Source organism: Mustela erminea, chromosome 7, assembly GCF_009829155.1.
Source record: "Mustela erminea isolate mMusErm1 chromosome 7, mMusErm1.Pri, whole genome shotgun sequence".
Lineage (NCBI taxonomy): Eukaryota > Metazoa > Chordata > Mammalia > Carnivora > Mustelidae > Mustela > Mustela erminea.
In genome coordinates, this window is record NC_045620.1 from 62998422 (window position 1) to 63015089 (window position 16668).

Here is a 16668-nt window from a genome sequence, read left to right on the forward strand (position 1 = left end):
GCTCATCCCCCTGGAAGCCTACTTGAGCCCCTGAGCAAAGCAAGCAAGCAGAGTCCTGCCCTCTGGTTCCAGGTTGGGGGCTCACAGGAGGCCCGAGGGAGGGAAGCACGGGTCCCTTGTACCCCGTGTGGAGATGGAGTCCCACCTGACCCCCAGGTGGGCTTGACCCCCTCATGCAGGGATGGACTTCTGCTGCCAGTTCCCCTGCACTCCCAGCTAGCCGTTCTTGCCTGTCCGAGCTGGCTGAGGCCTGCCCACAGCCCACCCGTGGGTTGGGTCATGGGTTGGCCTCCTGAGTCCCTCTTCTCTCTTCCCCTGACCCTTCCTCTGTGTCGGGCTCCTTCTCCATCCCTCAGGCCCACAGACGCGGCACACCTGGTCTTCATGGCCTTCCCTCACTCGGAGCAAGCCAGCTACAGCTCAAAGGGTCACTTCTCTTATGTTTGCCTTTTCATTGGCTGAGCGTTCAGACAGAGGGTGGTGGCCGTGTGAAGAACCCCTGGGAACGCCAGGCCTTGGGGAAGGGCTTCCGGAGACAGGAGCTTTGCGGGGCCCCTGAAATCTTGGAACACTCTTGTCTGCCGGATCTGAGCACTGTTCTGCCATCTGTTCACCCCACAGAGAGGCTTTTCTCCAGGAATCCAGACTTTAAAACTTCTTTGGGCCTTTTCTCGTCAAGATCTTCCCAAATTCCATGCTTCTCTGTGGCTTCTCAGCAAAGGCTCCCACGCCTGCCTCTGCCGCACCCCAGGCCCGTTCTTCCCTTCACATCCCCTGCTCACGGTCCCCCGGGGTTGGCCCTGTCCTCTGGCCCCACGCTCCCAGGAGGGGCTGCCTCTTTAGCCCAGCTGGCTCTTTGCAAGCTTAGCTTTGAGTCATGTAAGTTTTTTTGCAGACCTGCCCTTGCTGATGGGTCCTGCTCTTGTCCAGGGACCCCACTGGTCAGGCGTGGATTCACTACTTAGCCCTATTTCCCACTTTGCCTTGGGTTGATTGCCTTAAACTAAACCCACACTAACACTAGACCCTCAGATCTGAGTCTTTAGTTTCCTCCTCCTTCTCCCCCTGACCTCTGGTTTCCTATCTCCCCTCACTTTTTTCCAGGACACAGTTAATCTTGTCCTCGAAGACCACTCACAGACCCTCTGGGTGAGGGGGCGGGCGGAGCCTTCAAGAAGGCTGGCATGTGCGGTGCGCCCAGCCCAGAGCCACAGCCGGCGCCAGAGCCGAGGGGGAGAGAGACGGGCAGAGGCCGAGTTGATGTTACCCAAGAGAGAAGGCAAACCTAAATCCAGCCTACGCCAGGCAACGGGCCAGCCAGCGAAACTCGTCAAAACCAGAGGAGGAAGCAGATGAGGAACGGTGACCCGAACGAGCGTCCAGGGCCAGTCAACCTTCCATGTGCTAGTCTGGCCTTAGCGTGTTCCACGCCTTCAGCTGAGAATTGTCTACTTGGGACATTTCTGAGAATTCCAGTACTAGCCGTAATCGCTCCCCAGAAAACCTCCTGGAATAGAATGGAATTCCTCGCGGATGATTCACAAAGCACAGGAGGGTCTTTCCTGTACTTGGAAGTGAGGGAGGAGGGGCCGCCTGACAGAGGACGGCGTGGCTGAGTGCTGACTGGATGACTTCGGGTTTTTCCCGCCCGGGACCCCAGCCCCACTGCACTGGGTCTCCTGCCCTGTAATTTCCTCATATTACACATCTCTTGTGCTCCGAGTGCACTAGCCAGCTGGTGACCCCAATATTTAGTCTAAATGATTGCCTCATCGGGCGACATGCCAACCGACTCAAGATACGCCCCCTGCACAGGAAAGCACACACACCCGGAGGACGGCACTGCAGACCCTCTCCCCACCAGCAGGAGGTCACCTCCAGGACATGCCTCTGCTCTCTGATTCTGCTTTCCAACCACTGAGCTTCAATACCCTTCCCTGCAGCCCCTGGGACAGGCATCACGGGCCTGAGAACCTGCACGGGGGGTGTGTGCTCGGGCTGGAGAGGGCTCGGCAGGGACACTGCGCGGCTGAGCAGGTGCGGGAGCTCCCCGGGGGTCGGGCCCTGGGGCCTTATGTTCGAACTCTGCACTAGGTCCGCATCATGACTGGGACTGTGGCTCTCACTTAGTGTGTTTCTTTAAATTGACTCAGTTATAAAGCAGACCTGTTGGTTTGTAAAGAAACCTTGTATCTTTACCACAGGCAGAATGTAGCATTTGTGAAAACCATCAGTGGATCTCTATTAAAGTTAAAAAGTCGTCTTCTATGTCCCATGAAAATCACTACCTTGGATATGGCTCTAGGTTATGTATTTTTGACAGCAAACTCTTAGGGCCTTGGAAGACTCCTTTGGTGGAGTGTGTTATATGTCCCCTGCCCTTGTCATTTGGGCTGTGAAAGTGCCTCAGACCACTCATTCTACGCACCCAGGCCTGTCCCATAGTGTGGAATGAGCTCTGGGCCCTACTTACAATTCGAGGTTTGAAGGGCGGCTTGATCTTCTTCTGCTCCAGGAGCACCCAGTCGATCTCCTTGAAGAATGGGTGCTGCTTGATGGCGTCCTCGCCGTTCTGGGACGCCACACAGCCCAGGCGCTTGTGCGGGTTCTTGGTCATGAACTGTGAGGAGGAGGACAGGAGGGAATTAGTGACAAAGGCCTGTCAGGGACAGGCTGTGAGGGAAAGATGGAGGTCAGCCAGGGTAACATCTTCAGCGCCCTCTCCTGAGCCTGTTTCCCCTTCTGGGAGCTCTGCCCCCACCCAGGGTCCTCCTGTAGTCTTCTCTAGAACTTTCTATGTGCTAGCCACCATTCTAAATATAGCAAACATTATTAACTCATTTCATCCAAATGCAAGCCTCTGAGGTTTCCTGTTGTTCCTATTTTCTAAGTGAGGTAGTTGAAGCACAGAGAGGTTAATTAACTTAGTCAAGGTCAAACAGCCAACAAGGTACCATGCTGGGAGTAGGAACTCTGGCTGATACTAACTCCCTGATTCTCCTCAGATTCTTGAGTCTTCTCATTGGGGAGAAGATCGGATAAATTCACTTACACGGAGAGGTCAGTGGTCCTTGCTGAGGTGAGGAAAGAGGAGCAGCTATTCATGCTGAGGCAAATTATCTTAAGGCACCTTTCGTACTTCTCCTTTTTGTGGCCCCAGGGCCTTCTCACTTTTTTTCCTTTTTTTAATTTGAATTTGTAATCTCTAGCATACAATACCCATGTAGATCTATTGATTTAAAAAAAAAAAAAAACCCAACAAGAAAAGGAAAGGCTTATGGCTTCTCAATGTTTGTCTGTAAAAACCACACTGATGTGTTTTATATTTGTTGGCTGCCATCTCGTGAGAAGAACCTCTGGCTCGGATAGCTTCCCACAGCCACCCGAAAGAAAGTCAGGAGGGTTGTGCGGGCATGTGTGCTAGACACAAAAGTGACATTTCACAGGGTGAAGGCTGAGCGTTTGTATTTAAAGAAAGCAATTTAAGAGGAGAAACCATAACCCAAAGGGAGAAAACTTTACTGATTTAGTTTCAGGCTTCATTAGCAAGGGAAGAGTTTCTTGGGCTGGGAGGGTCTCCTATGGACTCTTGCCTGGTGCCCCCAAAGCCAAAGCATGTGGCTACATGGCTGGGAGAGCCACAGGGAAGAGAGTGAAGGGGTGGTGGGCAGATTTGAGGTAGGATGGAACCAACACACACTTCACCTTCTTAGTCTAGAAGTCAACAGATGTTACCCTCTTTGAACACTCTTGATTCCTACCGCCCACAGGATAAAGTCCATAGACTTGGACACACAGAAACTTCTCAGTCTGAACCCTCAGTCTACCTTGGCTGGCCTTCAGCGTCTTTTATTCCCCTGGTCGAATGCTCCTGTCCGTTCCCAATGTATCCCCTAAGAACCAGTCAAAATGCTGCCTCCTCTGTGAAGCCTCCCCAGATTCCTTGCTCTGTAGGTACCTAGGACCTCATGTTTCTTATCTATTTAAATTATAATTTGCCTAAACTTCTCTTGCCCTTGGTGAGGTCTAGAATATAGGAATCAGTCCTATCTTCCCAGTACTTGGTTCAGTGCCTGACTTCTACTGTGTACTCAGTACATTTAAATGACTCAGTAGGAGGCTGAATGCTGAGGCTGAGAGCACAGTGCTGAGGAAGGAAGGCACTAAGACCAGCACTTACTGTTCCACAGGTTGTGCACTGCGTAACTCTACGGTGTAAATGGTTTCTACAGTTCTGCACCACTTTTGTGTAGGTAGCAGCCCTCAGAGACACAGCTTGGTGGCCAGTGTCATGGAAAACCTGGCCTGGTCCAAGAATCAAGGGACAATGTGAGGAAGTAAAGTGTTCCAAGGCCAAGGGAGTAAGGACTCTTCCTTACTTCCTTAGCTCTTCCTGCCCTTCCACTTCTGGGAGAGGAAGTATCAGGGCTACTGATAAACATACAGGTTTTAACATCTCAGGAAGCGGCTCCCGAGTCAGAAGCTCTCAGAGACTTTGCCCTTGCCAACCAGCTGACACAGGCATAACCTCTAGCTTCTGACTCTCTGTAGGTCGAAGTTTCTCAGCTTCTGTACTAATGACATTTTGCACTGGATACTTCTCTGTTGTGGGAATTGTCCTGTGCATCGCAGGACATTTAGCGACGTCCCTGGGCTCTACCCACTAGACCCCAGTGGCAGGCCCCCTCCGAGTTGTGATGGCAAAAACATTTCCAGACATTGCCAGATATCTCCTGGGGTTGGGGGTGGGAGGGCAACATCACATCTTGTTGAGAAACACGGCTCTGGGTCGCCTGAAACTGAAAGGGCCTTGCTGGGGTGCGGGCAGGGGGATCATCGGTTTGTTGGGCTGGTGTTCAAGGCCCCAGGCAAGTGACTGCCTCTGCTGGGCTGGTGTTCTGGCTCCTTCAGGTGCTGCCTGCAGGTTTCTCCTTAGCTGGGCTCCTGACCAACACCTGGGGCATACTTGACGCTCACCGGTATGCACGAGAGGCGAGAATACACATCCTCTCTTTGCTTCCTTCTCTGCTGTCATCCCAGTTGTGACTGTGGGCAGATGTCATTTTTAATTCACTGCCCACCTCTGCCTGCTGGACGATGGCTGCTATACTCACCAATACTTACTTAGCACGAAGCGTGATGCCCCCCACACTGGAAACACTCAACAGACACGAGGTCACTGGATTATTGACGTGGAGGGGGAGGGAGACAAAGGGAAATGGATGAGGTGAGGGAGGAAAGGAAGGAGAAGAAAGCCAGAGCCATGGGAGAGAGCGGCACGCTCTGATGTGGCCCTTTCCAGAGTGCCGCACGTGAGCTCCCGGACACTGACAGAATGATGTGAGGTCTTTTTTGTCGTTTTCCTACGATGATCTGCGTAACTTAGCTACGGTAAATGATACTGGTTTCCCATTTGTGACAGTCATATAAAGTTTCTTGATAAAGAAAAACATAAAACTAGGTAAACATTGGCAAGTACATCGCCATCGAGAGGACACTTGGCTACAGGACACCGGGTGAATGTGATGTACCAGGCAGGTGCTGAACTTTGCCACCCGTGTTCTGTTGGCTGATGGAGGCTAGGGCTGGAAGCCAAGTTTCTTAGGCTGTCCCCTCGATCCCACCTCAGCCCAGCGGGTCAATGTCTCTGCTCCCCTTCCCTCCACCTCGCCTTCCACAGCTCTCCAAGGCAGACAGGGCACGCCACTTACTTGCCCTGGTCCAAGTCGCTTACGTTGCAGAAACAGCTGTGTGGGGCAAGTACTAAGAATCTCCCACATGCGGGATTATCTGCAGGGCTGGGGACCGCCTCCCTGTCATGACCGAATCAGCACGGCTGCAGGGGTCTTGAGCAGGCACTTGTTTTCTCGTTGGCTCTTCAGCCACCGAGATGCCATCGTGGAGACAGGCACACGGTGCCCCCTCCCTCTTGCCCATCACAGGCTCCAGCGGAAGGAACTAAGGCCCAGCGTCCACGTGGCAGAAATGATGCCGCGCGGTCTGGGTTGATGTCTCTCCCTCTGAAATGCACGCGCACACAGGTTGGCGCAGAGCTCCCTCTCAGGAGACGCTAATGTGTCCCAGTCCCACAGAAGACCATTGGTGCCTCCACTCCCTGCGGTGACTGTCTGCAAGGCCTCTCATTCAGCCACAGCACAGCTGGGACGGGGGAGAGGCGGGGAGGAAGGGAGAGAGGAGTCCTCTGGACTGGCAAGGAGTGACAGGGACAGAGGGAGAAGAGGGAGAGAGAGGGCAGGGGGAGCAGCAGCTTGGGGGAGGGCAAGGACTCACTGCTTTCAGGATGCTGACGGCCTCCTTGCTGAGCCAGACAGGGTAGAGCACGTCATCATGGAGGATGGACTCGAACAGGTCGTCCTCATTGTCGGCCTCAAAGGGGGGCTGCCCAGCCATCATCTCGTACATCAGCACCCCCAAGGCCCACCAGTCCACGGAGGGGCCATACTCCAACTCCTGCAGGATCTGTTGGGGAAGCAGGCAAGGTCAGCGCCTGCCAAGGACGCCTGCCACGGCCTCCCTGTGCCGCAAGTGCCATGGGAATGGTGTCGTCATTTCCAGCTCACCCCTCTGCCCAGCCCTGTATGAGCCTAGCTCATATAACTGAGGTTCAGAAATCAGCAAATTTAGGGAAAACTGAGTTTGGAAGTCACCATGCTGGGACTTAACTATCACTGCTCCAAAGTAAACACCGACAACCTGTCCTGTGGGAAAAAACCGCCGTGTCTTTGTTTCAGCAGATGAAGTTCCCAACTTGCACTGAGGACCATATAAAAACTCGAGCAAGCTGAAAGTGACTGGGAGCAAACGAGGACCACCTCACACTGAGGGGGAAGGTGAGCAGAACCTCAGTTTTCTTTCAGCTGTGGCAACTTTGAATTCGCCTGAGCCCCATGTTTTTGGAAAAGAAACTACAGTTAATACCTCTCCCATCCTTTTGTGTTCTATCACAAAGGATGCCTATGCTTTTGGCCATTCCAGGAAAAGACCCACCCCCGATGTTCCTCATGACTCCCACCAAACTTGCTGATGAATCCCTTCTGTACCGGCCTCCAGAAGGCCCAGGCCCCTTCATTTGATCTGCGGCATTCCTCACTGAGGGGCAGAACCTTCTCCCTATAGCAGTAGCCCCAGTCAAGGCATCTCCTCCAGATGCCTCCTCCAAGGCATCTCCTCCAGTGCTTTGCCTGTCACCAGTCATTTCTCTCCCCTAACACTCTCAGGCCCTCTCGCTTCTTTTACTCTGATTGACAGCGGAGTCAAATTTATTTATGTTATATGCATTCACAACGTGTGGCCGCAGGATACTCTGAGCCATTACCTTCCCTTACAACGATGTGCAGTTTTACAGACTGAGTCATAATTTCAATGTCTGGGAGGAATGCTACCTAAAGAAGCTGCAGAACCTTTTGGAAAGCAATTAATTGCTCCCCGTCTTATTTTCTCGGGAGCATGGGCCATGTGTTACAGAGGCAGGGACGGAAGACTGACCACGGTGTTTCTATTCCCTCTGAAGTTTGGGGTTACATTTTCTGGGTGATCTTGAGCTGTTCACTTGACTTCCTCTTCACATGAAGCTCAGATTCTCAGCTCAACCTCCTAAGGTTAATTAAGGCAGAAGATTTTGAAAGCCTGTTACATAATACAAAACTCCATGTAATTGGAAGTTGGTATGAAATCCAAGTTTTCTTCCGTTCGGTTTGGTCTCCACGTCTAGAGAGTATGCAGCAGGTCAAGGAGACAGGTGTGGCTCAGGGTAGAAATAAACACTGAGCTGCCTTTGTTGCTAGGAAGGGTTTGTGAAGTGAGGTCCCCTTCCTATAATGATTTTGTCCTTCCATCAGAGCCAGATTAGGCATGGAGCTGTGCACAAACACAGATGAGAGGGCTGCTCCGGGTTGCTCTCTGCTCTGTAATTCTATGAAGAATTCCAAAATGTGAAGATGACAGAGGACTAGCATGGCTGGGCTGCATGTCCTAAAGGGGTGTCCATCCAGGACCTCCCCCCAAATGGCAAAGGCCACACACAGTGACTTCCACGGACACCTTGGGTGGGTGACTTCTCCTCAGGTGAGCAACTTCTCAGGTAGCCTGTCTGGAAAGAGGCTGCAGCTCGGTCCTCAGATTCCAGGATGGTGGGGGAAGAGGCGGCTGGACGGGAGTACTGGGGCCTTCCCTGGTCTCCCCAGAACATCCTTCTGGAGACTAAAGACTACAGATTGCTTGGGATTCAGTGGAATCATTTTGAAAACAGTAAAAACATGCATTTTAGGAATCCTTTGAATTCAGAATGAAAAGAAATGTAAGTAAATGCAGCCAACTTTGAATTCTTGGGGGCTGGCGATCTGGTGAGAATCTTGGGTCTTTCAGCCCAGCAGTCAACACATGGTATCTGTAAGGTCAGACCTATAGGCTCTGCTGTCCTGAGAAGCCAGTAATGCTGCTCTGTTCCAAAGCCAAAGTCAGTGGCTCCTTGAATCATGAGAGATCAAGGGCCCCCACCTGGCTCACTATGGCCCTGCTGGTTTCAAGGCCATGGTTATCACCCATCTCCTCCAGAAAACTCTCCCCAATGCCCCCAGCTTTCTAGCATCTTCTGACATCCTAAGACCCTGTCTTGTCCCTAAGAACTGCAGGCACTTTCACATACTACTGTGATTTTAGTTATTTTCTCATGGTCAGTTATTTCCCCTGGGCATCTCTAAGCCAGCGAGGGTGGGGGGCTCCAGCATGCTTCTGAGCCCCCTAGCATGACCAGGCCAATTCCAGCACTCAGGAGACTGGCAGCCATGTATGTCCACTGTGCGAGTCACTGGGCATGCGCCCTTCTCTCCTGGGTTCAGATGGCTAGGAATGTGGGTGGCCGCCCTCCAGCCTCCAGGAGGTGGCAGATCTGGGTCTTGTACCTCCACAGGTGGCAGGGGGTGGGGTGGGGGGGGTGACTTCCATGTGGCCTGTGTGTGCTTAGATGGGATGGCTCTGCAGAAACCACAGAGCAGCCCTGCCCACCCGTCCCCAGGCCCACTCCAGAGCCTTCCCATTTGGGGCGGCCTCTTTCATAAAATTCCTTTGGGGCTTGGCCCTAATTTTCTGCTTCTCAACCGGCTCGTCAGCGTGGAGCTGTGAGAAGGGCAAGGCTTCACACGCCATGGGAGGGCATGGGTGCGGTGGTTACCCCCTTCAGTGGCGCAGAGCTGAGGGAGGAGGGCAAGCATCGGGCCTAAGGGTGCTAGCCATACCCAGGGCTGGCTGCCATTTCCCAGGGAGCAGGCGTGGGGCGTGTGGAGAGTGGGTGCAGTGGACGCTAGCCAAGGGGGCGTAGTGGGAAGAGAAGCATTGGGCAACAGCTAGAGCCTCATTAGCTGGCTGTGGTTTTAGGGTTAACAGGCCCCTCATGACCCCTCCTATCTGAATGGAGGCTTATGGTTTCTCAAGCATTTTCATGCTCTAATCTCATTAGACTCTCAAAACAGCTTGCTGAGGTAGGAAGGGCAGGAAGTGCTCTTCCCATTTGGAAGATGAGGAAGCAGAGGGTCTAAAACACTTGGCGACTTGGTCAAGGTCGCCTGGGGGCATCATTGGTCCAGTCTAGCCTGGACTCTCAACTCTCAGGACTGTGCTTTTCCCACCTTACCCACCCCCCTAACCCCCAAACCAGCAACAGTGAAGATAATGACCCAGTGCTCACTGCAGGCCAGGCACTGTGCTGGACCCATTGGAAGGCATTGATTGCATTTCATCTCCCCAGTAGCCCTGGCTATAAGTAGCAATATCTTGATCAGCTCTAATTTGCCTGCGGGAAGACCAGGACTGCCTGCCATTCACAGGTGGTGGTGACTGTGCGCCATGGGCATGAGGAAGGAATGGGAAGGAAGGGCATCTGCACCTCATTATAAACAGAGAGGTCAGTGCTTCTCGCTGTGACTCCTGTCAATGGACTGCCTGCCGTGAGAGCTGGGTGGATGTTAGGTTCATCGTGAAGTGATGGTTTTGTCTTGGGCTGGGTCCTTAACTACTCCTCTGGCCTGTTAACCCTTTGACTCTGGCATCAGCTGACAGAGGACTGGAACCAGGCATTCTGCTGAGAAGGAATGATGAGGAAGACGGTAAAAATGCAGGTCCCAACTGAGGGCCCTTGCTTTCACTGATTTCTCCTGGAAGATTAAATTCCTAGTGTTCCTGCTAAGGAAGACTGATTGAAATCTGTGCTTTCAGATCTCTTAGAAGGTTAAAACGTTCTAAAGGGAGCTCAACTATTACTGATCGTCCTCACCAGTCCCCTCGAGCCCATGTCTTGTCTGGTCTGTGAAGTCTCTTGACTGTCCCTTCCGTACTCTCTGCCTTCTGAGGCAGACTGCTGTTGCCTGTCTTCTTCCTGGGACAGGTCTGACAGACCCGGACACCCTCTACTGGAAAACTCTTAGTGGGTCTACAGATCCTCTAGGATCACGGCCACTTCCCTTGGTCCTCTTTCCTAATTTCATTCCTGACTATGAGCATGAAGAATGCCGATGTTCTAGCTATACTCTTTTCCTCTCCTGAATGAAGGCCAAGAATATTCTCATCCCTTCGTCTTTGTTCACAATGGAGTGTCTCAAGTTCACATTCACTTACTCACTCAACCAACCGTAACTAAGAACCTGGTCTGTATGCTGTATCCTGGGAGTATGCAGGAACACAGCCCCTGCCCTGATGGATTCAGAGCCCAGGAATATGGAACCTCCTGGGCTGCCCCGCCCCCACCCCAACCCCCCTGGCTGTTTTCAGGAATGCTTTCCACAGCCACCACCAAAGGAAATCCTGTTGATTCTCCACAACTCAGTTCATCTACCAGGTGTCCCAAGAAGCCTTCCCTTATCCCTGAGGATATCATCTTGTCTCTTGCATCTGTTTATTCTGCTTAATTAGCCACTAACATAGAGGCCACTGCCTCTAGACCAGAAGTTGTTTTATTAGAGTGAGGAGTGCCGGGTCGATTCTTCCTTCCCACAATGCTTTGCATCTAGCAGGTGCTCACACAATGCCCACGGAAAGGGAACGCAGCCGGAATGGGCAACGAGCACCTGTGCACCATGGGCAGTGCTTACTGGGGGGCTGGTTTCTCCTTCCCATCTTACATGGTCAGAACCCTTGAGGCCATTTTTATTGAGCAGCTATGAGACACTTTGTCTTAAATCTGAATCGAACTGCACTAGGTATCTCTCAGCCTTGGCAAGACTGGCTTGAGAAACTCAAGTCCAGTAAGCACCATATGATGAACAACATGTGCAAACAACTTCCCAAAAGGCAGTCTGTCAGTCAGGTTCCCAGGGAACTTCTCTGATCTACATTTACAATGAAGCACGCTTTACTCTTCCTGCTTGACCCTGGGCACCGGCCATGCAGAACCCCTACACTAGAAATGGCAAATAAATCTGAGGTTTATTGTAGGTACATTACTGCTGATAAAGCTAATTGCCACCTTTATTGATGGTGCTCCTTTATTCTGGTTATTAAGAAGTGAAGACGATGATACAAGTCTACAAAGTTCTCTTGGTCCTAGCTCGTTGGTAGTTCTGGACTGAGATGAAAGGGTGAGGCCCAGCGAGGCTCTGCCCTAGCATGGGGAATGGCCCATTGCTCACTGTTGGCCCCTTATCTCCTCCATCACTACCATTTCCTTATGGAGAAATTGGTAAGCCTTCTACCCTTCTTCTTCTCTTTCCTCCCTTAGAATCTCTCCTGGTTTTCTAGCGCTTTCCCCCAGCACCGCTAGGTGACCTCAGTGCAAATGAGGTCACAGCCCTGGCCCAGCCCTGGCAGAAGAAGGTGGCTCTCTGTGCACCGTCTTACCTCGGGCGCGATGTAGTCAGGAGTTCCGCAGAATGTGGTGGTTGTGACGCCGTTCAGAATCCCTTCCTTGCACATCCCAAAGTCAGCCAGCTTGCAGTGACCTTCTGCATCCAGAAGGATGTTGTCCAGTTTCAAATCCCTGAGAGATGGCTCAGAATTAATGCCTCAGCCATTCCAATAGGGTCTTTCTAAGGTGGGAGAGATGTGCACATCTCAGGGAAATCTGCTTCAGGGAGGAAAGCCTTTGAGGAGGCTTGATCTGCTGGCCCCCCACCTCAGTCCAGGGCTCTCACCCACACCGGCCAACCCCCAGAGGTGCCTCTGTGCTCCCCAAGGTGGGGGCTTCAGTAACACCAGGAATGTCTCAGACTGCTGTGGTTTAATAAAATCAGTAGTTATTTGATGAAGCCCTACTATGTGCTGAAATCCATATATTTAGAGTTTGATATGAGAGGAAGAAGTAAGTCATCCCCCTTTTTTCCTGAATGAACCATAGGGAAAGCTGGAGGGACAAGAGTGACGCATGCTAACATCCATGACCCGGCTAAAACCACGTCAGAATCAGATGCTACCCTACGGAGCGCTGACTCTGTGAGCTGTCGTGTCAGGGGGGAGGGTTATGAGGACATAACCCTGGGAGGGTTATGAGGACAACGTGATTCTCAAGAGAAGCTTGGAGAGAGGGTTAGGTTTAAAAAGAGCATGACAGGAAAAGGTGGGAGGGAAGGGAAAGCGCACACTGTGGGTGCCAAGGCAGTGAAGGACCCTGGTGGATGGCGGGGAAAGACAGGCATGCTGACCAACCCAAAAGCCTAGAATGCAAGAGGAGTTTGAAATTCATGCTGAGGACAAGGAGAGACCTGCCTGTATGAGCATGGGCAGCACAGGCTGTGTGCAAGATCAATCTTCACAGGGCAAGCAGGCAGAGGGCAGAAGGGTCTGGGCACCGGAGGGAGGACACGCTGGTGGAGACAACCAGGCCCTACAGAGCCCAGGCGGTTCTGTGCAGCGGTTGAGTGAGCACCATGGGGGACGATGGGCGGGCAGGGTGGGGGATGGGATCCTGGTTTCAGCCAGAGCAGCTCTCTTGCTTTACAGTTTGGGGTTCCATGTAAGATCTTGTATAAAATTTGAAGTTCTGGGTAGGAACCCCCTCTACCAACCAAATCTGCAAACCCCACACCTGTCTCATAGAAGGACCTAGATTGTCAGAGGGAGGCCCCCATCACGGCCCTCCCTCAGCGGCCACGCTGGGCTGTGGTGGGGTGGGAGGGTCTTGCAAAGAAGGCCCATTACCCTGCACCTAGAGCAAGAGGGGCCTTTCTCACAAGCCTGCTGGCGTCTAGACTTGAACTCCAGCCACCATCAGGAATCCAGGCCTGAGTGCAAAGGTGGGGCAGGAAGCACTTCAGGGCCTCCCTGCTTTGCACCCGAGGCCTTGTTTCCGCTTACAGCTGGGACTTCTTGAGAAAAGAGAAAGCTCATAAAATATGCTGTTCTAAGCAGATACTTGTGAACTACAGAAAGAACAGTGAGCCCAACCAAGCTGAGCCCCTGGGACCAGGGTCTCCAGCCTCCCCCGCTGGCCACCGTGTGTGGTCAAGGCTCAGCTCTGGCTGGGGTGGGAGGGAAGGGAGAAGAACATGGACTTGGCCATGGGAAGCCTTGGGTTTAATCCCTAGGGGGGCATGGCCCTGGTGAAGTCCCCTTGCTGGTCCGTTACCTCGACCATTGAATTAGGATGACCTATTCCTGCTTGTTTGAAGGGTTGAGATTAAGTATGTGGAAGTAGCAGGCCTTTATAGTGTTATACCCACTTCCTTCGCGAGGAGACAGAGTTAGAGGGAACCGGGGGTTCTATCTGTCCACCTGCAAATGTGGGCGTCATTGAGAAGTGAACCTGTGTGCCCTGCTAAGTTACAACCCCTTCATGCTCCCTAATCTAGGGCTGCCCGGCCCACATGCACGATGATTGCCATGGCAACATGTGTATTAAAAACAGCAATAACAAACGTGTGGAAAGCACCTCTGTGGGCTACAAACCACATTCATGACCTGAACAACAGTGAAGGTTCAGAAGAGCGTGCTTTGCTCTGATTGTGGCAGCAGCAAGTAGATGGAAGCCGGAAGAAGGTTAAGTGACTTCTGAAAGGTGACGAGCAGGTTGACTTCACTGGGACTTGAACTTGGTCCCCTCTAGCTCCAAAGGCTGGTGTTCCCGCCTCTGTGCACTACACTCCTTCAGTTTCCTGCCTTTGTGTTGGTGGACTTTTTCCAGTATGAGCCACCAACCCCAATTTGAGAAACGAGCCCATGCATGACCTCTCAAAGCTCCCTTCTTCAAAGTCCTGTCCGAAAGGCGCATTTCTGCTTTGTATGAATGGAGTAGGTTTGTAAGATTCCAAGCCAGCCTCAGCTCTGCCCATCCAAAAGCTCCACTCAGCATTTCGTTCAGCTCACGGTTCCCACTCAGGGCAGGAGAAGGCGAAACGTCTTATTCTCCCCATCTCCTGCTCTTTGCCTTCCCCTCTTTAGGCCTGGGCACACACCGTCCCCTTGCTGCCTGTCCCCTCTGCTCCCTGAGGGAAGAAGCTGCCCCACGCTGAAGGGGGGGGGCACGAGGGCCAACGATGTTCTGCAGGAAGCACACAGGCAGCTGCCCCTCTGCTGTGGGGAAGGGAGGCCTCAGGCCAAAGCGTGTCTTCACACAGTTCTGCCATGGATGCCAGAAATCCTGCCACGACTCACCTCCTCAAATTTCCCTTGTGTTTCTCTGAAGCTCGGCCTCCCCACACAAAACCAAGCCCCGTGAAAGAGACAGTGACTTATGTTCCTTTCCTTGGTGACAGGGAAGATGAGTTCAGTTGGAAAGTCCCCCGGGGACCAGAAATGCCACGATTAAAACTTGATTCCTCCTGGAGTCTTCAGTCTCATTAAAAAGAAAAATAACCCTCATGGCCGGGAACAAACCTGTCTGTCTCGGTGAGTTCCTGAGTGCGAGTTTCAGTGGAGGAGAGAGCCGAGGCCGCCCAGGGCCATGCTTGCTGCGGCCGAGGAAAAGAGAGAGGACATCCACCCTTCCTTACAAGGGGCTTGGGGGTCAAGGGCTGCTGAAGGGTGGAGTCCCTGAAATTCTGCTTGCTGCCCAGCTGGCTGAGGGCGACCCCTCTCGGTTTTCTCTCCCTCCCCCTTAGCGGCACTGCTGCCTGGTGACCTCCGACTTTCGACCTCCCGTTCCTTCTGCAGGATCCCCCACCTGCTGAGTTTTAGTGCTGCCTGTTCACGAGGGGTCTCTAAATCCTCCCCGGGAAGGTCAGGGACAATCATTTCTCAGCCTTGCCGGGTCCGACGCCCAGCTGGCTGGACAGGTTGTGTAGGCTTTTCTCCTTCATGGGTGTTCCCCTGGTGCTCAAGTCAGCAGCCAGGCACGAAGTAAGTACTCATCAAACTTGTGGACTGATAGCTTTGCAAAGAGGGACTTCTGCCTAGATATTAATCCCCATCAGTCCTCAAATACAAGGACAGGGTACTTTTGAGGACCGGGACATTTTTTAAGGAATGGGGTCATTTTTGTTAATAGTGGAAAAAATACAGCAAAATCCTTTCCCCTCTATAGGAGTCAATACGATGAGCTTTTACTTATTAAATAGCTTCAATCAATTCTTTTCAGTAGACAATACCTTCATGTGTTCTAAAACTCAGAGTATAAAAGGACAAACAGTAAAAATTCTTCCTCCTATACTTGTTCTCCAGATACTACTTCCCCCCCACCATAAGCAACTGCATTTTGTTCATTCCTTGTGTCTTGTTTTTGTCATACTTTCTGCATAAACAAGCATGTGTGACTATATATTTATGTCCCCTCTTTTAACGAACTGGGACCTGACTACATGTGATCTTTTGCACCTTATCTCTTCCGCTTAATACATATTGGAGATCTGTCTTGGCACATAAAGAGGCTCCTAACTCTTTATTATGGCTGTACAACACTCTGTCACATTTCCTAGAGGACATTTAGCCTGCCTCTGATCTTGTGCTATTAAGAACAGTGCTGCTGTGAATAAGCTTATAAACATATGAAGGTAATTGTACAGATTTTCTAGAAAAGAAATGTCTGAATACGCTAGAAAAGGATCACGGAGTTTGAGGGATGTTGCCAAACTGCCCTCCTCAGAGCTGAAGGATTTACACTTCTGTCAGCAGTACCGATAGTGCCTCCTTCCTGACATGGTACGTGATTGAGTTTCTGGTAGTTTGATAGTGGAATACAGTATCTCAAAAAAAAAAAAAATACATATATATATATATATATATATATATATGTATGTATTTTTTTTTTAAGATTTTATTCATTTGAGAAAGCACATGTGGGCGGAGTGGCAAAGGGCGGGGGAGAAGCAGACTCCCTGCTGAGTGGGTGACCCCATGAGGGGCTCGATCCCAGGACCCTGAGACCATGACCTGAGCCCAAGTCAGATGCTCAACTGACGAGCCACCCAGGACCCAGGAGCCCCTATCTTGGTATATTCTCAAGTTTCTCCTGAGCATTTTTTCATATATTTAAAAGGTATCTGTGTGTGTGTGTGTGTGTGTGTGTGTGTGTGTGTGTACTACTGCCATTTTTCCTTTATGGTATTTGTTTCTCGTCTTTAAGGAGATTTTTCTATATTAGGAAATAGACTTTGAGTGGTATAAGAATTGCAAATTCTTGTCCCAGTTTAATTTTTGACATTGCTTATGGTGGTTTATTGTATGTTTTTTGGATTTTATGCCTTAATTTGAAAGGCTTTACCCATTTCAAAGTTATAAAAGCATTCTCCC

General features: G+C 51.4%; 1 protein-coding gene across 8 annotated transcripts in view; it reads right to left on the reverse strand.

Moving 5' to 3' along the window:
- The window catches only part of PRKCE (protein kinase C epsilon), a 515280-nt gene that overhangs the window by 23670 nt on the left and 474942 nt on the right, over positions 1–16668 (reverse strand). For all 8 annotated transcript variants that reach the window (XM_032353625.1, XM_032353627.1, XM_032353629.1 and 5 more), the window contains 3 exons: positions 11848–11986; positions 6292–6480; positions 2474–2620 (listed from right to left, as the gene is read on the reverse strand). In XM_032353625.1, the coding sequence (XP_032209516.1) occupies positions 2474–2620; positions 6292–6480; positions 11848–11986 (475 nt within the window). The remainder of the gene's footprint in view (positions 1–2473; positions 2621–6291; positions 6481–11847; positions 11987–16668) is intronic.